Source organism: Chionomys nivalis, chromosome 15 (genome assembly GCF_950005125.1).
Source record: "Chionomys nivalis chromosome 15, mChiNiv1.1, whole genome shotgun sequence".
In the NCBI taxonomy this organism is placed as follows: Eukaryota; Metazoa; Chordata; class Mammalia; order Rodentia; family Cricetidae; genus Chionomys; species Chionomys nivalis.
In genome coordinates this window covers 66,926,274-66,949,034 of record NC_080100.1, presented here as the reverse complement: position 1 = coordinate 66,949,034, position 22,761 = coordinate 66,926,274, and the positions used below count along the sequence as shown (strand labels likewise).

Here is a 22,761-nt window from a genome sequence, read left to right as displayed (position 1 = left end):
GGATAGGTGAAGATTAAGGCTGTATTTAATAAACAAACTGCAAAGAATCATTATCCAGCTCTTCAAAAATAGAGATAGATTTTCTTTCCTTGTATCGTGTTCTGGTCAGTAACAGTCACAGTCCGTTAGCAAAGCTCACAGGAGCCTCAAGCATTCTCTGGCAGATTTCCCTCCTGACTCTGCTCCAGCCCCCCGCTGCTTTTTGCACCAGCTGGAGCTCCCACTTGGCTTCTAGAACAGCATAATCCCCTCCCCTTCACCTCCCTCCCCAAGCAGTCTCTCATTCCTTAGCTTTTCCTTCTTTGCCAGGAAATGGCCACCTGACCAGTCTTTTTCTGAACTGTTTAAACAGGTGCAGTACCAAGAACTGAAACCAGACCATTCTCATAGCCCATATAAAAGGAAGAAAAACACCCTTGGCTAGCCACCTCCCAGCACTGAGGGACCAGCACGCCTGAAAAGATAAAAGAAAAACCCTGCAGCCTCGGCAGCATTTCTTTTCTTTCTCCTTTTTATTTATTTTCTCTTTTTATCATGATCGAGAAATTTGTAAATAGTGTACAAAGGCATATGTCTTTGAAAATATACTTCCATTGTACAGACTCAACTTGATAAAGGATTTTAACTAGTGGAGTGTGGAAGCCTTGTTAGCTATAGATAATACAACCAACTGAAAGAATAAAAATAATGGTTATAAAACTGGAAGCACATTCCTCGAATTACAAGTGAAAGAACTAGAATATCAGATTAAATGCTCAATTGTACTCTGATTAACCCTACATAAAATATATATGCTGATTTGATTTTAGGTTTTTTTTTGTTATGTGATGACTTCTTATCTGAAATGCAATTCATTAGTTTTTTTTTTTAATGTTTATACAGTACAAAAGAGGGGAAACCCCAAACAATGAATAATGGAAATGTTGCATTTCAATATAACATACATCCCGACTTTTACTCCTGTGTAAATACGTTACTTATGTATAGCTAAGTCATGAGGACAGGCACATTCATATATTCTGCTGTGTCCTCATACACAATCCCTTAAGAAAATCTGAGATTCTATGAATAAAACTCTTAAGTCTTCTATCATTCCATCCAAAATCTTAAAATCTCTCCAGAAATATATTAAATTAATACTGCCAGGTTTATAAGTGATTATCAGGGGTTTTATATATACCACTATTTAATTTATACTGAGTTAGCAAATTAGCAAGCCGATTTAGCTGTCAAATATACTAGCAAAGTAAATCCATACTGCATTTGGTATCAAATTATGCCCTTGTATATCTGAAAAAGTAAATTTAAGTGTCCTCACAGAGAAAAAAAACAGTTTGAAAGAATAATGCTTCTTCATTAGACTACTAACATGCTTTTTATTAGTGAGCTTTAATGTGGAGAACACAGTGGACTAGAGAAAGGCCAGTGCTTCATTACATCATTTATGAAGAACGTTGATAATGCATGAAAGCCTGTTTTGTAAAATAAACGTTTAAAGTGGTTACCATTAAAAATGTTTCGCTAACCACACTGTATACTTTAACAGTGCATTCCAAAGACCAAATCCAGGGTCTATGAAGGGAATTTACCTCTGCAGAGATACTTGGTCAGTCAGTGAGAGTGTCTTCACTGACTTTTAAAGGAATAAACTCAAAGGAAATTGCTGCAATATTTTGCACTATTTTATTAATTGCTATTAATAAATAACAGGTGAGATGAAGGTGGGGGTTGTGCTGGACAATGTAGAAAAGCAGAAATATATATTTCACTCTATAGAAATTCTTTAAATCTCATCAAAGCTGATTTTTAAAGTATTTTTATTTTAGAAATATGTTGTTAAATACTATTTCTTACAATAGAACTATTTTGATGTTTATACACTAAGCTTGGAAGAATGTTGACTAAATTCCCTTTCTATAGAAAGGCTTTGACCTCACCTCAACATGCTCTATCTAGGGTATCAGGTTATATGCTTATATCTGCATTCCATCACTGTTTGTTGCAAAAACATACTACTTTATGAAGCTGGCCTATTACAAGTTTATTGATGAAATCCTTTGGTCTAAGTTCTGATTATACCTGTGTGAGATTTATGTTCTGTGCTGTAAGTGTCTACTCAAATGTCTAAGTCTGACATACATTCTATAACCTTAGATGGACCTAGTGGATGGAACCATTAACAGATGACTAAGTTTCGTTTGTTTCATTGTATAAGATTTCAGATGCTTAGTTCGATAGTAATGTTGACTACATATTCACTTCATTAAATACAAAAGAAAACAATTTTTTCTATGTAAAATCACTATTTTTTTCTGAGTTAAGAATGCACAGTGGGGTACTGGGTGCATGTTTGTTCATTAGTTATCACTTGGGGAAACATATTTGAGCAGGGCTATTCTTGAAACCCTGACTACAGTGAAAACTCAGTACCTTTGGCACAGTAAGCATCCAGTGATGCAGAGAAAACTATCTGGAGTCAGAAAGTTACCTTCAAGCTAGCCCTCAATGCTTTCAGAAAACAATATATTTATAGGGCCAAATGAATAATGGATTCACTTGATCCATTTGTAGGGTTTTTAATTTTCATGTATAGGTGATTTTTATATTTAAGAAGGATGCCTTGGTTTTCAGTTGCTTTTTCCCCCCCAGAACTGAGAACTGAACTCAGGACTTAGCCCCTGCTACGCAAGTGCTCTACCACTGAGCTAAATTCTCAGCCAAAATTAGATTTTTTTTTCTTTTTTTAAGTCAAGGTTTCTCTGTGCAGCTTGGTTTTCAGAGAAGTCTGAAGCAAATATTCTAAGTTATATGAGCGAAGTTCTAAGTTATAATGAACGTGGCCCAACATCTATTTGCATTGTTAAATGTAGCAGACATTGTGAACTGCTCAACAGTCTATATTTACATTCCACACTACAGTCATTGTTGTATAATGCTGTTCTCTGGGCAAGACAACTGCCATCTTCCTTAGATCAACTGTACCAGCTTGTTAAAAGACCATCATAATCACGCTTACAGTTGATCCCTCAAAAAAGGAGTGGGCATAGAGGAACAGCGAGCGCAAGATTCTAGCAATCTGGATGCAATTCTGCCTTAATTACCTGTGACCTTAAAGAGGTGTAGAGTATATAGGCAGGCCACTTGAAGAGGAGCCACATCTATGCAGGAATGGGGAGGCATAATTCATACTGGTCAAGACTTCTTAGTGCAGTTGCTTTGGGGTCATCCATGCTTCTGTAGGTGACCCCTCATTCATCTTTTGAAAGTTAGTCTAATAAACTTATTGGTTCACCAAGCTGAACTTTGGTAAGATGCTTTGGTTTGTCACTGAGATCACATAACGCGGGGTAGATGATGTTTAAGTCTCTACAGAGAAGGGATTGTGCCACCATATACTGGGATAATTCAGATATCTTGCCCTTTTGTAACTTTCAACACACTGTTACCTAATAGTTCATTTTGTTAGTTTCAGACTCAAACTTAGGGGTTCATGAGAGGGAGGGGTGTTCTAAATTAATTTTGAGCCATTCTATGTACCAGGATAACGTAAGTTAAAATATTTTTACATGACTTGTGATGCATTTATTGTGTATCTACTGTATAACCCTGAGAAGGGCAATTATAGTGTGTGTGTGTATCAATAGTAAAATTAAACCAAATTTGTAAACAGACAAATTTAAATGGTATGCTTATGAAAGTAACTTTTTAGAAGTTTCCTTAAATTTTAACAAGACTCTGGCCTCTAACTTACAATCAGTCTCCCAAGTGCTGGGATGAACAAGCGAATGCTGAAATTGAGCAGTTAAATCCTATCCAGTGGCCACGGGTTGGGGTGTGTGTGGGGGCGACTTTCTACTTTGATGCCCAAATCCAAAGATGTCTAATATTGATGCCAAAATATAGCAAGCATTATTCAACTTATAAGCTTAAATACGCCTGGCTGCTTACAGTACTGTTCAGTAATAGTGCTTTGGTGCTCAGCTTCAGAAGAAAAGTAGAAGGCACTTGGTGGCTTCAAATACAAAATAGACAGTATTAAACTTAAGACAACCTCCTCCCAAAACAAAACAAAACAAACCAAAACAACAACAAAAACCTCTGCTCTTATTAAAACATATTTAAGTTTTGGAGTTTGCAATGTTATGTGTCCAGATGGTTAGTCACTGATCTAATTAGAGTATGTGGAGTCAGCCTTTCCTAACTGCTCCGTTGAATTAAAGCCACCTAAATATAATAAAAATGTTTTATAACTCTCTTTCCAAGGATGATTGCTGTAACTCACTGAAACAATGACAACAGCAGCAGAAAGTATCCACCTTTTGTTGTGAGAATTCTTTTACACTCATTTTCCACATTCATCCAATGGTACCTTGTATAATGGCAGTCACATGAGAAGTTATGTTAGCTGAATCTGAGACCCCAAACACACCAAGAAAATCTCTACATTGGAACACTATAAAAGCATGCATTCCCCCCCCCCCCAATTAGGGTTTCTGGTTTAAAAGTAAAAAGGAAAAGAAAAACAAAACATTCATAAAACAAAAACACAAAATGAGACAACTAAATATATAATTGTTCTCTAATTTCAAGTTGTTCAATCTTTCATTCTAAGCTGAAAACAATAAAAAACAAAATCTACAAAATATCCTGTGTGTAGTACTACACCAATATTTTTGTAAAAACAATTTTTAAAAAATCTGTGTATCTTTGAATGCAGTGAAAAAAGGGTATTTATGTGTACAAGTGTTTGTCTGCATGTTTTTAAAGTGCACTATACATACAATGCCCAGAGACCAAAAATGGGTATTGGATCCCCTGGAAATAGATTCTCAGATTATGAACTGCTGAGAACCAACTTTGGTGCTCTCCAAGAAAAGTTAAGTACCATTAACTGCTGAGTCTCCAGTCCCAGGACTACTGTTGAAAGGCAACAATGGTACTGCATATTCTGCTCTCATCAACTAATAGGGTAGAGAGCTTTAGTTGAGTATCTATGTCAATGTGCTCTCTGTATGTATCAAAATAACTGCAATGCAGGCCTTCCCTGCTCTATATTTTTTAATGTTCCTTCAAAGAGAAAAGGAACAGCCCCAATGAGCCAGTGAGAAACCACCTGACTTCTCAGGAAGACTGATCTGAGGAAATCCAGAGCTCTGGCTGAAGGAGCTAGCTGTGAGTCCTACTAGTGAGGAAAGTTCACATGGCTCAGTCCGGGGTCAGTGGCTAGCTTTAAACTGGCTTCAGTCAAGTTAAACGATTTTATTTTGCCTGGGTTCAAGTGGTGACAGATTTGGAAGAAATGCTAAATTTGTACAGAAAAGAGCCCACATGATTTTAATTGTGTTCTGCATTATAGGAAGCGCCCGAGACAACAGCCAAGCACCAGTTTTCACAAAGACAGCTGGATCACAGAAGGGAGCAAAGGAGAAGAAAATACCAATTATTTTTCTCAAGATTCTTTTTTTATAGTTACCAGAGAAACAGAATCCATACAACTAAATCCCCCATAAAATATTCTTACACAGTAGTGATTCCAACAACTCTAAACCAAAACTGTATGTGTGGTCCGTTGAAGATCAATTCTGCAAAATACATCGTTCTACTTCCTGTTACAAGAAGGGGCTTGCTTGTGACAGGAGGTTACTTCCAATTTCTAACCAAATTTACAGAATCATATGCTTCTTGCATTTGTCCTAGACTTGTGAAACACACAGAACCTACCCGGAAAGATCAAATGCCCAAAACCATTTGAAGAAGCCCTCCTTCCCCAATTTCATTTCCATTTCATTTGTTTGCTATTTAAAATTTCCCTATTGGATGTTCAGAAGTGAGGGAGGCTATGTAGAGGTTGAGACTATGGTTCTATACTAGAGTACTTGCCTAATAAATATCAGGCCTGAGGTTCAATCCTTGTATGGAAAACAAAAGTATCTAACAGGAAAAAATAATCACCAGTACTTTTTTTGGGGGTGGGGATGGGAATAAGCACAAACCATTTTGCATTTATTTACATAACCAACACCAGACACACCAATTAGTAAACAGGTATGTATCATTCATTCTTGTGCACTATAATGCTAATTCAAAATACTTTTATTTGGCAGTCAAGAAATCCTCCCACCAAAAGAGTTACCAATACTTCCTGGCTGTTACAGTTACCTTTTGTTACTTTTCAAATAAAAGCTGTGATGTTTCTATGCATTTGGAGATTAATTAATGCATTACACTATACTCTTGGCCTTCATCCTGTAGGTGCATGCAACAGTGTGCCTAGAGAACAATGGCATGGTAATGTTAGAACCCTCTCGGTAGACAGCTACGTCTATCTATCTGTCATTCTGCTGTAAGTAAGTTTACACGGTTCCATTTCCATTTTATAGAGCAATTATAAACAATTACCAGTCTCATAACTTCCTGTTTTCTGAGTTAAATAAGTAAAAACTCTTCAGAAAGCACATAACTGTTTCCATTAACACTTATAAAACTGTAAAAATAAAAAATGGGTTATATGTTATGACTAGCCCTTTCAAAAGTTGTAAATCTAGCAAGCAAGGGCTACTACCACTGAAAAGCAAGGAGCAATCTTCCACTTGAACACTGGAGAGGCTCTTGTCTAAGGTACCATGAAGTGAGTTGTCAGATTCAGTTTCAAAGAAATACACAGGACAACTGAGCTACTTAAGATCTTTATTAGATGATAGTAATTACAGCCTGCTTTGAAGAAAAATGGCAAATTTTAAAGCTTTAGCTATTTTTTAAAAATGGAGGACATGCAAGTTTAAAATTAGCCTATTTTAAAAGCATTTCAAGATCAATTCTTGGACAAGTAAGATTGGTCAGTGGGTAGAGATATCACTACCAAACCTGATGACAGGACCTACCTATGTACAACTGATTCTGAAGGGTTGTGCTCTAACATTCACGTGCCTGCCATGGCATGCATGCCCCCCCCCCATACACTCAAATACGTAAAAAGTAAATAAATGTAAAAGAAGAGACTCACATAGGAGTATCACTCTCAAATAAGTAGGCTTCTGGTACTGTGAACAAATAGAAACTATTTTACAAAAATTGATGAATAAAAATATTTACTTATATGTATATTTCTACTCTTAAGGTATTGTGTGCAGCTCATTTAAAATGTAATTTATAATTAAGAAATGTTAGTAGTCATCTATAATAATCAAGCTTGTAGTCATGTTAGATTTTCTAGATGCACAGAGATGTATTTCAGGTGGATATGCATTCTTCAAACCTTTCAAAGACTACAGAATATGGCATTTAAAATGTTTTAAGAATGTAGGATTTTTCATGACAATGAGACACATCTGCTCCTGGCAGCACCTGCTACTTCAACAGGAAGATGGGCATCGAAGAGGCTCCTTATGGAGTTGGTTAGCCACTTGGGCAAGAAACTGTTCTTGCCTGGACTGCTTAACTGGACATGCAGGACCCACAGAGAAATGACTGCTGAACTTATCTACAGAAGGTGAGACAGTCCTTCAGGGTTCCTGCTTCATGAAAGAGTCTGCGAGACATTCTACAGGACACAGAAGAAAGTGACTGATAAACTGCCAATACAGGTGGAACTGTCTTTGAAATTTCCTGCCTCGTGGAAAAGACTGCTAGATACTATAGACCAGTAGGCTGAAGAATGATGCCCCAACAGTACAGAAGAACTTAGGGTGACTGTCCAGGCAGTGAGATGTCTCTATCATTTCTAGAGTTTCAGAAGTTGCTTACAATGCACTTCCTGTTAACTTAGGTAATATTATATCCTTCTGGAGTCTTTGATGGAGTTGAAGAATTTATATAGTTTTTCTTAGTTATGATAATATGTAATTTTACTATGTTAAAGTTCAAACCTTTTATATTTAAACAGAAAAAAGAAAGTGATGTGAGATCCCCCTCTGTATGATGTGAATATCATTGGTTAACAAAAGAACCGCTTTGGGACTATAGCAGTGCTATAGGGGAACAGATCTAGGCGGGGAAAACCATAATGAATGCTGGGAGAGAGGAAGCAGAGTCGGAGAGAAGCCATGTAGCCCCGCCAGAGATGGATGCCAGAACTTTAGCAAGTAAGCCACAGCCAGATGGTGATACACAGATTACTAGAAATGGGTTAAATTAATATGTGAGAGTTAGCCAATAAGAAGCTAGAGCTAATGGGCCAAGCAGCGATTTAATTAAAAAAAAAAAAGAAAATTATTTAAAATGTTTGACACATAAGTATAACTACCAATAACAATGTATTTACTTGTATTTTCCCCATGAAATTTAGAAAAAAGTATCTAATACATTTAAATACCTGCTATTTTTCATTACAAAATTAAAATCAATCAGGAAAGAAGGCATTTAGAGAACTTTTAGTAAATGGCTTTTGACCTCCCTGTAAGTTATTTTCTTCCAATGACATGTCTCAGTATGAATTACGGTCCTTTGGAAGGGAATGTGTAAGAACTGTAGTGATGAGAAAAATGTGACAATTACTTCTAAGTTTCACTGCTTCCTTGTCGTTCCTAAGTGTCTTTGTAGTGAAGACAATTAGATTTACTAATCCCATGGAGAAGAGTGAACACAACTTGTCACAACAGACTAGTCTGAATGTTCCTGTTAATCTGGTGTTTTAATAAAAACTACTTCTTACTGAATTTCAAGCACAAGAGCACTCTACAAAACTATCACCTTGATCCTTGGTTCAGCCTATTAAAATTTCTCAAAAATGCCAAGGACATAGCTTATCAATGATTCATATCTGTTTATATGCCTTCTGTAGGAGGAGAAGCTTCTTAGTCCGGCTACTAAGAACCAAAATAACCACACAGAAACTGTATGAATTAAATCACTGCGTGGTTATCTTTGGCAGCAGTTCCATAGTGTCCCCTGATTCTGCTCTTCTTTCTCCCAGCATTCAGTCCAGTCCTCTCCGCCTACCTAAGTTCTGCCCTATCAACAGGCTAAGGCAGGTTTTTTTATTTATTAATGGTAATCACAACACACAGAGGGGACTCCCACATCAGTTTTTTTGTATGATTTTATATGTAGTCAGTAACTTTAATCATTGTTTTCAACAACATTTAGAAATATTTCCTTTCTTATTTCCTTTAAATCAGACATTTTCTAACCATTTTCCCTCATTCCCCTGTTCAGGTTTCATTTTTGCAACTTATTTTTGTTTTTAAAATGCACATCTTAATCTATTCAAATTCTACATAATGCTCAGTCACTTCATGGCTGCTGTAAAACAGAAAGAATGCAATGCAAACTGGAAAAAAAATCGTGTTTCAGGGAGAGCCACACACCCAACACACCCCCCAACTACAGACACACACTCAACACATCCCCTAACTACAGACATATTATACATCCACCAACTACAGACACACACTCAACACATCCCCCAACTACAGACATATTATACATCCACCAACTACAGACACACACCCAACACATCCCCCCAACTACAGACACACACCCAACACATCCCCCCAACTACAGACATATTATACATCCACCAACTACAGACATACACCCAACACATCCCCCCAACTACAGACACACACCCAACACATCCCCCCAACTACAGACATATTATACATCCACCAACTACAGACATACACCCAACACATCCCCCCAACTACAGACACACACCCAACACATCCCCCAACTACAGACACATTATACATCCACCATGCATGCAGACACAAACCACTGCTGATCTGACACGGAGGCTGTGAGTCACCGAGAGCAAACTAACTTTGGTCACCACTTTAAGACTAATGATCCCCGCCCCCCCCATATGACTTTTCACTTGGGAACAAAAGAACAGAGAAACGTTAGTAATCTCAGTTCATCTACCATCAGAAGAAATGATAGGTAGAAACTCAAAAGTTGGAGTCCAGATTTCTAGTTCAGTGCAAATGATATCCTCTGGAAGTGTTAAATGTATTTTAAACTTTTATTTTTGATAGTATTAAATCTTTTATAGCCTATAGTACTAATCCATTTTCCATCAATAATTACTATTTATGGGCCCTCAATGTTTATTTGATATAATCTGATAATATGAGAAGAAAGGTGATCACATTTATCAATTTTAACTGGACAGAAGAATGCATGGATGCTTAAATAATGGAACTTTCTTGGGTCTACACCTGTTAAAGGTAATGGATTTCAATATTTCCATGCTATGTATGAATATCCACCTTTCATTATGATTACTGAATAATTGATCAATAGTCCCTCTGACAACAGTTGGGTTTTATTAATAAGTCAGCAGTTTTAGACACAAAAAGAGTTCACTGTATTTAAAGAGATGCAAATATAGTTATATCTTTAACAGCAAAGCATTATATTTTTAAGAAAAATCATTCATATCTAGGATGAAGAGCTGCATTTCAAACTTTTAAAAACAGGCTGATAAAAGTTCAATTGCATTATATCTACACTAGAAAAAGCAACAATGTATTTAAATATATCACACCATAAACAGTTTATAAGAGAAGAAAAAAAACTTCCAAAGAGACCATAATCTACAAAAAAAATCACTTATATTTGTAAATCTCTAAGATTTCATTCAAATAATTTCAAAGAATTTTCTAACAATTCATACAACTTCATATCTTAATAAACAAAAAGGATACAGTTTATGTTGCTCATGTTCTCATAAACTAGGATTAGGAGTTAACATACAGCTCTATATGTTCTGCAAGATCAGGACCAGAATTCACTATAAGAGTAATAATCTAATGATTATCAATATTAAAAAGTCTTATAAAACACTGAAAGTCTTCCTTCATCAGTGTGCTGAAGAAAGCATGCTCAGAACCAATGTAACTTTTTCTGATCAATTTAGTGCCTGATATTTTCTCTCACACAGGCTTAGAAATTAACAAAATACATTTTCCTACTGCAATTCATTTTAAAATACAAGCTGAATTTTCTGATAACATAATCTAATTTACATGCATTAGTTAACTACTCCATGTTCAGTTTAACATAACCAGGTATTTGTCAGTAAGTCTGTAACTGACCTTTCTAACTCAATCCACATTTGATATAAAAACAATAATCACTGAGTTTTGCAAGGTCTACCTCAGCAGGAGACGCAATTGGCATGGAAGCTACCGAATACAGGTTGGAGGCAGTAAGTAGCTCATGCCAGTCAGAGAAGACACCATTCTGCTGGCTTAGGAGCGACAGTGACAGCTCTTCCCAAGTTCATCAGAGGCAGAAGGGCTGCAAAACCCATCAGTAAGTTTTTCGTTTCATGTAAATCTATTCATTTTCCTATAACAGCATCAAGAAAGAGCAAGCACATTCTTGTAGTATGTATGTATATGCCCTAACATTAACACATTCACATTTGCCTCAGAATGATCACAACGAATTCAAGAGCCCATCCACTGCCTATGTATTCTAAAAATAGAAATAGAATTGACAAAGTAATACTCATCAAATGTACTATCAGAAATTAAGTGTGATCAGGCTCAGTATTTCAATTTAAAAAGTAGGGTACACTTACTAAAGCTTCCAGGAACACACAGAACTAATTTTTATTCTACAGCACTTCAAATAAACACATAAAAACACACATATTTAATTCTAGCTTACCTTCCCAGTTGTCACAGCTCCTCCTAAGAAGTATACCACTTTGGGCTCTGTTAGCCTTTTGTTAAACTTAAAACAATAATTCATTTTCCATTGTTATATACTAGGAGAAGTGATTTTTTTTTCCCGGTCATTTTTGCAGGGAACTATGTCTACAGAACTTCTTCCTCATTCTCTACAGGGGAACTAACATTAAGAACACAGGGAAATTCCAAAGGTCTGTCTAAGAACCGCATAAACTGTACCAAGGAGGAAAGCTGACTGACTTTTATTCACGTTGTGGAAGGGGCTATGGTTTGATTTACTTCCCATGGGACTGTCAGTCTGCTCTGGGAGGATGCGGGACAGAGTGACATCACTCAGCTTTGTCTTCACCAGCAACTTTGAAAAGTCTCCAATGAAAAGTTAACTCAGGACTTTTTTTTTTTTTTTTATTCTTTTCTACTTAAAATTTCCAACTGCTCCCCGTTTCCCATTTCCCTCCCCCTCCTCCCACATATTGCCCCCTCCCCCCGCTCCCCTCCCCCTATCCCCACCCCACTTCTCCTCCCCCTAGTCCACTCCCCCTCCCTCTCGATACTGAAGAGCAGTCCAAATTCCCTGCTCTACATGAAGACCAAGGTCCTCCCACTTCTATCTAGGTCCAGGAAGGTGAGCATCCAAACAGGCTACGCTCCCACAAAGCCAGTTCATGTATTAGGATCGAAACCTAGTGCCATTGTCCTTGGCTTCTCATCAGCCTTCATTGTCCGCCTTGTTCAGAGAGTCCAGTTTCAACCCATGCTTATTCAGTCCCAGTCCAGCTGGCCTTGGAGAGCTCCCAATAGATCAGTTCCACTGTCACAGTGGGTGGGTACACCCCTCGTGGTCCTGATTTCCTTGCTCATGTTCTCCCTCCTTCTGCTCCTCATTTGGACCTTACGAGCTCAGACGGTTGATCCAAATTGGGTCTCTGTCTCTCTCTCGATCCATCGCCAGATGAAAGTTCCTGTGCCATTCTCCTTGGCCTCTCGTCAGCTCTTAAGTGCTTAGAATTTTTTCCTCTTTGCCCTCTAAGATAGACTGAAGACAACAATTATGTTTTCTAAACTACAAAACAAGAAATAATACAAATAATGCTGGAATCTTGGAGTGTAGTAATTCGGCACAGAACACAGTACCCTGTACTGTGAAACAATGCCTTCTTAAAGAAGACATCTTGGAGGAACATGGCTTTATGGCTTGTGGGACACAAAACAGCTTGCTGTGCAATAGCAATAGTTCAATCAAATAAATATTCTTCAGTGAATATCTAACTTATGGAACTCCCTAAGAGTACAAATCCTACCTCATGATACTATTCATATCTTTTAGTCGTAAAATTACTGTCCACTTTAGAATCTTCCTTTTTGCTCCAGCAGCAGCTCATTATTAGCAAATCTGAAGCATCATAGAAAGTGAGAGTTTACCTGAATTCTTTCAGGACAAGGGCACCTGACATGACATTACTTCCATTTGACATATAAGAAAACCAAAACAGAAAAAAGTTCTTGCAACATCAAATTAGCCAGATTTACCCCGTGCTTGAGTCAAAGTCTATGCTCAAGTGTGTGTTAGTTTATGGAGCAGCATTCTCCCAAGGTGCCTTCATAGTGAGATTCAGTGACTATTTCTGGTTCCTTTCTCTTTTCCGTCTTTTTCTCTTTGCTTCTTTTTTGTCTTCCTCTCTGACAGGGTCACACTGTAACTTAGTCTGGATACAAACTCTCTGTCATTCCCCTAACTCAGCCTCTCCAGTGACTATTTTTATTAGTGTGCAAAGACTAAGACATTGGCCTGTCTCTTGCTGAAAGATCTGTTTGAGAAATGAAGCATAATGCTTCTTTAACACATTAGTTGCTGTTGGGGCCGCAATTACATTACATAACATCAAGATTCTTTTCCCCATCTATAACACAGTGTAACTTACTTTCACCAGTGAAGGAATTACAATCTCTTAAGTGGTTAATAGTCACACTCTGTCTTTTAAGTTATAAACTATTAGAAAAAAACTGAAACACTAATCTGCAAATTCATACTGCATACTAAAATTTCAGATAACCACAGCAATTTCATTGTAAATTTTAATTATATTATTTAATGAAACTTTTTATGTGGGAAAATGTTTTCACTGACAGAAGACTGGTTAAGCGAACAGGAGCATACTTCATATATGCGCTGCTAAACTACAATAGATCAAAGAACTCAATTGTTAAATTGCAAATAATGTAGCATTTAAAAAGATTATTAAATATAATTTAAAATTCTAGAAAGGTTTATTTTAGAAACAAGGAAAAACAAATGTATCTTAGACATTAGCATATAAAGGAGAAACAAGTTTTTCAAGTATATAGATACACATTTTAATGAATATCCTTATCATGATTTAAAAACCTATAGCACTTAGAGGAAGGGACATTTTGATATGAAAAAATATTTTATTTTCTACAAAACAATATAAATAAATATTTCAAAACAAAGAATTTTAACGATTAATAAAAGCATTTTATACCCAACAACACTACTTCCTTTTATTGTTGTATCTTTTCTGCGTTAAATTCCAAACCTGGACAGGGAGCCCGTATTCTAGTTCTGCAGATGTTTTTAAGTGCTATGAAAATCTGCTGTAAGTCTGTCAGTGACTAAATCAAATTTGTCCATAAACAAAGCTATGACTATTATACTAACTGACAGAGCAAGTTGTATGTTTAGGTCTGGCTCACACTTTCCGGCATCATGACACCTCTGTGACTGACCGACACATCATTTCCAGGGTCACCAATAAGGCCTCAGTATGCACTCCGGGACGCACACTTAGACTCCCAGGCAGTTCCTTAAGAACATCGGGGAGCTTCTTTAATGCTTTTATGTTTCTAGCGTAAAGATCCAGTAACCAGTCAGTATGTCCACTGGTGGCTTCTGTGTCACTATTACATGCCATAAGCAACTCACTTAGATGAGCCAACCCTTTGAAAGCTAGGGTGAATTCTGAAGATAAATCAAATATTGAACAAAAACTAAGCAACATCCTACTAAGTAAAAATGCACCAAATTCAAGCTGCTGGTGATAAAAACGTTTCTGTGTCTGAGCATGGAAGTTGTCCACTGTATCGTCTAGATTGGTGATAGCAAACAGCTCTTCCCTGTCTTTAGGTGACAGCACGTGATCCAGGGGCAACTCCCCCTTAGAGTTCCTCTGCTGTAAAAGCTCTGGGCCTGCGAAAAGAAAATACAGAATGTTAAGAGTAAAACATTTTTATTTTGGCAGGTTTAACAGCTGTTTTTTCCCTTTTCCCCACAAAGCTTACAGGGCTCTGCTTTTTACCATAGTTGCTAACTAGCTGCCTACAGCCCATGACTGTCTATACAGACTAATAAAGCTCAGTTTACAAACTTACAATTCCAGTCAGTTGTCCAATGAAGCCTGCTTAGAAGCCCATACTCTAGTTGGAGAAGTAGTATAGAAGATAAATGAGACAGTTTTAAACACCTTACCTGCGTACCGTAAGAGCAAGAATTTCAGTATTCACAGACAAAATTCATAAAATGCCTTAGTGTAAGTTCAGAAAAAGGAAAAAAAAAAGGTCTTCTTTACATTACTGATAAAGCACTGGCAGTATGGAAACTATACAGACCCTATGCAGACATAGTACATTTTTCATTTTATTCTTGCTAATGTTTAACTGCCTTAAAGGTAAGGGCTTCACAGAAACTTCCATGTTAATTTTTCTAAATCAAACTCAATAGTTGATCTAGCTATCAAAACAAAAACAAAAAACCTGCCAATAGTCATAGTAGGTACTTGCAGAGCACTGAGACACTAAGCACTGAAAGTGATTCCCTAAATATTAATCGTGTAAGGAATGTAAAGCACTGACACAGCACTCAGTCACGTGACCCAGTACAGGTACTGGTCTGGGCTGGACTGGTCAGTCACATCTTTAAGCCTTTACGCACTTACTCATGGAACTGTTACCTGGGATATGAAGGTAAGGGACCAAATAGGAAATTCCTATCATTATCAAATGGAACAAAAAGGAGAATAGATTGTTAAGTGTTAAGACTGTAACCACACATACGATGGCTTAAATGATGGATGTACAATTGTAGAGAAAAGAATTCCAAATGAAAATTGTATTATCTTTGTTAGCATCTCAAAACAAAAATAAAATATTCTTTTTCCTGTTAGGAAAAAATTATGAATACCTGAAGGAAACAAAGTTTCAGCAGTATACACTCTTAAAATTATTGCTCTCAAGACTGAGAGTCTTGAAATTAATAGCTTAGCACAGTGGTAACGTCAAACCATGTGACAGATTGAAACCCAGACTGTGACTGGATTAGTAAAAAAAGAACAAAACAAACAAACAAACAAACAAACAAACAAACAAACAAACAAGTACTTTATCCAAGTATAAGCAGATTTTCTCTCTTAACTTACTAGTCTTTGTTAGCAAATTCACATTGGTTGACGTAATACTATATTATATGGATAAGCTGGATATCATACTGTAATAACTCTCATATCATATCATTTGATACAGAAACAAGTATTTGCTAGAATGTCAGATTAAATCTTGAGTAGAAAAACATAATACTTAATAGGAAAAGCATTAGGTTTAGAAAACAAATAGTATTTTAAAAAGAAGGTAGAAGAACTACGCCAATTATGAAATAGTGTTGGTAAAACAGACACATTTAGGCCTTTAGGGGGCAGGAGAAGACTATAAATAACCAAGTCTCTCAAGCCATCATGCATCCTTTCTTAGATGTACACAGCATCACCCCCCGCCACAAAAAAACCGTTCAAACCCCAATCCAAAAGCAAGCAAACAAACAAAAACCCATATAAAAAATATGCCTTCTGATTTTACACAGAACAAAATGCTTTATATACAACAGAAACACATTAAATTCTAAGCTAAAATTAGCACAATACAACCAATTTACAAAGGTTTGTATTTTTTTCATTACAAGCTAGTTTTCAGTTATCTTCTTGAAAACACAAATTAGGTTGAATATTTTGAGGCAATATGTGTAATAGTTCATATGCAAAATGTCGCTAAAACAGGAGTTACTGAAGGTAAAAATGAAAGACTCAGGAAAAGCAGTAGATGCATCCGACGCTTAAGTTAGCCTCTTCACGCCATCCTTGCATCATTCCCTGACTATCATCTGAAAATCCAACTTTAACTTAGGTAACTGCAAATATAACTGGAAAATATTCATAGCTATCTTTTCCATAATCTATAAAGGAATGCCTTACAAAGACAACATTGGTTTGGAGAGTTATACATATACATGTAACAAAACAAGGATGGATGGAAAACCAAAGCAGTCACAAGAAGCCCTGAATCCAAAGCTTTAAGGAATGACTAGTTCACAAACACATCATATATATTAAGTAAAAGAAATATTTAACATCAACATGTTCAACTGAAAAAAACATATTATTATATACAAACCTCAATAGTTATAACAGTACATAAATATTATAAAATGATTCTTATAACAGCTAATAAAGAGTGGCTATATTTTATGAGACTTTTTATCTTTAATTATTCACTAATATGAAATAAAAGCACCTTTTCTTACATATTTTTAAGTATAAAGTGTTATCTGCCTCTAAGAGATTTATCAAAAGCCTAGATAATTTATCAAAATCACTTAGCACAAGCACACTCACCCCCATGCTGTAGAAGCAGCTTGCCAATTTCTACATGTCCGTTTGACAGTGCATCATGCAAAGGAGTCACCCCATCCACTTGAGTGAGCAGATCTACCTCTGGACAACGTTGCAAAATTTCCTGGACACACACTGTGTTGCCATAGTTACAGGCTTCATGCAAAGGCGTCCAGCCAGCATTGTCTAAATTAGAAATCAAGGCAAGTTTTAAAACAGCACTAGTAGTACTGCTGGTGGCAAAGCACCGATATTCTGTAACTCTCATCCTATTGCTCTGTAGAGTTTCATATGGGAAAAGACAGCTTTGGTGAAAATGAACACAGTGTAATCATATTTCTATTTAAAAACTGAGGATAAATAAAAAGCAACTTCAAAATATTAATGGTGAAATATGATCAGAAAATTACTACTAAAATATTTTATATTATTAGTTCTAAATTATTACATAATGAATTATTTTGGTTTGGCTAGTAACAATATTTTAAAAATATCTTCTGCAAATTTACTTATATGATTTTTCTTAATGTGACATAAAACTATTTGTATCAAACATTTTAAGACACTGAATGAGAGCACAAAGACCTAGGGAACTTACCTTTAACATTGATGTCTATTCCTGGCAAAGAGAGAAGAATAATCAATTTCTCCACTTGGTTTTTTATGCAGGCTCTATGCAGAGCTGTTTCCCCTGCCATAAAAAAATTAATAGATTATTCCAGAGAAGACAAGATATCAACTAAAGAAAATAATCAAAGGCCATGACTAGAAGATGTGGACTCATGCCAGACAATTACTTATTGAGTTTTCCTCTGAAGGGTTTAAACATCTCTTGAATTAAGAAAAAAAAAAAAAAAAAAAAAGGCGTGGTGGTGGGGGGAGGAAACCCCAGCAATCCAGAGCTTCTGTTCTGTCAGCAATTCAGCAATGAAATTCTGCAGCTAAAGCTTTAACATAGGCATTGTCTCTCCATAGTTCAAGGTTTAAAGCTTCAATCCTGCCATAAAACCCCAAATGATAGAAACACCAAAAATACTTGGTTTTGCAGCAATAAAAGTTTTAAAGCGCAATTGCCCTCTCTTAAATTTATTCATGAACCTCCGTTAAATGTATGGCTCTTTCTTATACAGCATTTATAGCTTAATTCAAATGAATGTTCCTGGCTAAGCACGAGTGCCTCCACATACTCAAGTATAATTCAGAACTTCAAATCCATTAACAGATGGTTTGCTGCTTCTCAATAGGCTGTCTGGCTTGGCTACAGCAGCACAGAGGGAGAAATGGAAGAATCTTAATATAAACACCACACACACACACATGCACACACAGACATGCACACGCACACTCCTTACGTCCCACTGAAAACTGAACAACACTAGCACATAGAATGACACAGTTCTTGCTGAGCAGAAGGCAGTTAGTAGCTGCTGGTCAAAATGATCTATTCATAATCTAAATAGTAAAATTTAAGTCACAGTTTGATATTAAAACAATGGTAAATCCTTGTCAGTGGCTGTCCAGGAAACGGAATGAGATATGGACATACCGTGTTCCTGCTATAGAATACTGACCAACATGTGTCTATAGTGCTCAGTTTTACAGATTATCTCTGCAACGTCTACTGAGCATTTCCTCCATAAGAAAAGAAGTCTCTTCAAGTTTTTCTCTATTTCTCAATTTTCTTCCTCTCCCAACTCCTTCTGCTGTTCAGACTAGTCATTCATATTCATTTTATGTTTTGAAACAATAAAACAAAAGAAAATAGATACTGGTCTTTGAAGTGAATATCTGAGTTTTAATCCAATACTCTTCATATTTCATGGGAAGTTATAAACTATTATACTGAAAGATGTAAAAGCTTTGATGTCCCTGTTTTCATGAGTTGATATATATGAAATAGTTTGTAAAGAGCAATTTGTAAATCTAGCAACTTAGTTTATTCAAGTAGGATGCCTTGTAGATAATATATCTTCAGGTTATGAGATATCTAAGTAAAAGAGGCACTAGAGTAAATTATTACAGCACTGTTCTTGAAATTCCATCCATCAGGTACTTAGGCTCCAGTACAGTTAGAACCAAAAGCCAAACACATTTCAGTCTGGGCTCAGTGCCTACAAGAAAAGAGCCCATATGCTTAACACAGCTATGTAACATAGCCTACTCCTCACTCTTTGTTCACAAAATGTGTATGACTGAAAAGAGATGAAGGATGAATTATACTTTCAAATCGAAGACACTGATCCTAAGCAGTACAGGTTGATATGGAACACCAAAGTAAAGAGGGCAAATCTGAATGAGCTCAAGGAACACTACACACCAATAAGCATCTAGCAAGGTGGGGAAGAAAAGGAGGAGCACTCTATTAACCAGGTGTGAAACAATCACTTCCTGTGTATAAATGAGAGTTCAAGAAAATAACACACTCTCTACAAAGGTATTTCCTGCATCTACATCTAGCCCAATATATAAGTTCAAACATTTATCAGAGCAAATGAGTGAAATTTGCAAGTACTGATTACAACCAAGCAAAGTTCTTAGTGTAAGTAATTCAGATACTTGGGATACCTTTTAGATTAGTTTTGTGAAAATTCATCTTTGTAACCAAAGAAGGGCAATTCTCCTTGGAACATGACAATTCTCCTTCTGACTTCTTTTTCAGTTTTTTCAATGATGAAGAACATTTAGCACGGTTCAACTCTCTGAAAAGAAAGAAAACCAAGGAAAGCTCGCTTTTCAGTAAGGCATGCCAGCATACATCAGATAATATTCTTCCTCCTTTAGAATGTATCCTTCTTTTAACTTAAACCACTCACTCATTCAATCATATTGCTCTCCAATTTTTAAAACGATGTCAGCTATATAGGAACAAATTTTGATGCATTAATTTTCACTTAATTTTTTTATACCTCCAACTGTTCACTAAAAAGGTAATGAGTATAGAATGTTGGGCAAAGAAGAAACCAAGTAAATCACATCTGTAGAGAATCTAAAGCTGAAAGCTAAATAAGAATCCAGGCCTTAAGAATTCCCCATTCAAGAAGTCTCTCATTTGGAAAAACCAATATAACATCTCACATGACCACACATCTAAAACCTCATTTATATTACAAAAATATGTTGTACTTTATGTTTCAGAAAAGCATTTATATGAAACAGAGACTTGATTAATAGTTTCATTTCTTTTGGGAAGCACCTGTTAGGAGGGAAGTAAAAGGAAGTGCTGATCCTATCTATTTATAGGTCTAAAACTGAATATTCTTGCAATCAATATACTGCAGATAATAACTTTAGGTTATCTCTAAAGTTTAAGAAAGTTTAGAGAAAAGGTCACATTCCAAACCACAGTATAGCAGTAGCAACAGCATTACTTACGGAAATTCTGGCTGACCGTCAACTTGTTTTGGCTTTGCACCATTCAGCATTAGTAGTGCTCTCTGAGGCTCTAGGCAAGGCCGCTGGATGATTTTTTTTGGCATCTGCATTTTTCCCACCCCATGTATGTCCATTTTTCCCAAAACAGGCAAATAGGAGTCTATCTGTTACAAAATAACATTATATCATTACCAAAGAGTAGTAAAAAATTACTTGGTCATTTTACTAACAAGTCTCATTTTATTTCTTGATTTCACAACTACATTGCCAAATTATCTTCTCTAAACATGACTGAATATTAAAGTTGCCAGTTCTGAGTAATTATCTATGGAATTATTTTGTCAATATCTTGAAGCTGAGGACACCTTTTGCCCAGCATTTCAATAAACAAAGGGACTTGTCATTGGCTGAAGAAGCTTTAGAGATTATACAGCCAAGACAAGAGAGAATGGAAGCAAGTGTAGCATGTATGTATGTATGTAAGTATGTATGTATATGTATATATGTATGTAAATAGGATACATTTTTGTAAGTTTTCCTTTTTAAATTTCAAACAAAAAAAAATTTGGATGTAGTTTCAAAGTATTATATATTATGGCAAATATCAGGAAATACTTTTTTCTACTTATTCCCCTCATCAAAACTTCCACTCACTAATCTATTTCTAAAAAGATGTATTATTATTGTTTATTTGTGTGTGTATTGGAAGATGCCTGCATGTGTGCTTGAGGTCAGAAGGTCCATACATGCTATGAACTGAATCTGGGTACTCTGGGAGAACACTGAGGCATCTCTCCAGCCCATTTGTGAGAAATAACTAAGAATTGAAACTGAACTCATGAACTCACTTCTTAGGAAAGAAAGAGGAACCTGAATAGGGCAGTGCTTACTATTTTCTGAAGAGAGAGTGGCTCAGTGCAAGCGCTGGTAGGGCCCTGGAAGCACAACTTTTTAAAGATTGCTTCTGCAACAAACATTTGAAGCCAGGAAGATGAAAAAGAACAAATGAAGATTTCTAGTTCTTGGGAAGAAAAATCTGTAAAAACAATTAAATATTGTTACATCTTATACATTTTCTCCATATTTTTGCAGAGGGTTGTACTCAATTGAGTGATATATCATAAGCCAGCAAGATTTAGTTATAATTTTTAACCACTATGGATGGTTATATACACATACACACATGCACACACACACACACATTATATTATATCAAACACATACACATATAATCCTCCTTGTTTTTCAGGAGAAATTTCTTTTATGGTACATATGCTAGCATTTGAAAAACAAACATTATCACTTTAATTAAAAGTCTTAACATCACATATACGAGAGTCAAATATACTAGTGAATTTCTTATAATCACATCACTCCGGAAGCTAAAATAGTGGGACCTCTGTGAATTCAAATTAGCCTAATCTACATAGTTTCAGGCCAGCCTTAGTGAGACTCTGTCTAAAAACCAAATCAAACAAAAACAACAAAACCATATATGTAGAAGAGATTATACGATTACACCATTATACCTATATGTAAGACTTTACCTTTGAGTTTCTAAATAACATTAACAATTTCAACTTGGATCCTTTTTGGAAAACTAGTTCTTAGTTTTAACTAACTTATTTAATTAAAAAAAATAAACTGACTAAATTTATTTTTGACACAAAATCTCTTTTACAGCCCAGGATGGCCTTATTCACAATGACTCAGCCTCTGTCTTTGAGGGCAGAGATGTACCACGGCTAACAAGAGAGTGTTTATTTTTATTTATTCACTCATTCACTTATTTTTAATAAATGTGGCCCTTTGTATTCCCTATGTAGCTGAGAATCATGCTTTACTATTTATTCTTTTGCCTCCACTTCTCAAGTGTTAGGATTATAGGCGGACATCAAGAGCACTTAGTTTTATTTAAAAAGCACACATGCAGCAAGGCGGTGGTGGCGCATGCCTTTAATTCCAGCACTCAGAAGGCAGAGGCAGGCAGATCTCTGTGATTTCAAGGCCATCTTGGTCTACAAGAGCTAGTTCCAGGACAGGCACCAAAGCTGTCTCAAAAGGAAAACAAAACA

At 36.1% G+C, this 22,761-nt stretch overlaps 2 protein-coding genes across 6 annotated transcripts in view; one reads left to right on the top strand and one right to left on the bottom strand.

The window, feature by feature from the left end:
- The window catches only part of Mctp1 (multiple C2 and transmembrane domain containing 1), a 600,147-nt gene extending 595,606 nt beyond the window's left edge, over positions 1-4,541 (top strand). For all 4 annotated transcript variants that reach the window (XM_057789474.1, XM_057789473.1, XM_057789472.1 and 1 more), the window contains one exon: positions 353-4,541. In XM_057789474.1, coding sequence (XP_057645457.1) covers positions 353-371 — 19 coding nt within the window. In that variant the 3' untranslated portion in view covers positions 372-4,541. The remainder of the gene's footprint in view (positions 1-352) is intronic.
- Positions 4,542-12,268: 7,727 nt separating this feature from the next.
- Slf1 (SMC5-SMC6 complex localization factor 1) overlaps positions 12,269-22,761 on the bottom strand; it is a 69,263-nt gene continuing 58,770 nt past the window's right edge. For both annotated transcript variants that reach the window (XM_057789895.1, XM_057789896.1), the window contains 6 exons: positions 21,577-21,722; positions 20,687-20,850; positions 19,880-20,013; positions 17,913-18,005; positions 17,318-17,500; positions 12,269-14,847 (listed from right to left, as the gene is read on the bottom strand). In XM_057789895.1, coding sequence (XP_057645878.1) covers positions 14,366-14,847; positions 17,318-17,500; positions 17,913-18,005; positions 19,880-20,013; positions 20,687-20,850; positions 21,577-21,722 — 1,202 coding nt within the window. In that variant the 3' untranslated portion in view covers positions 12,269-14,365. The remainder of the gene's footprint in view (positions 14,848-17,317; positions 17,501-17,912; positions 18,006-19,879; positions 20,014-20,686; positions 20,851-21,576; positions 21,723-22,761) is intronic.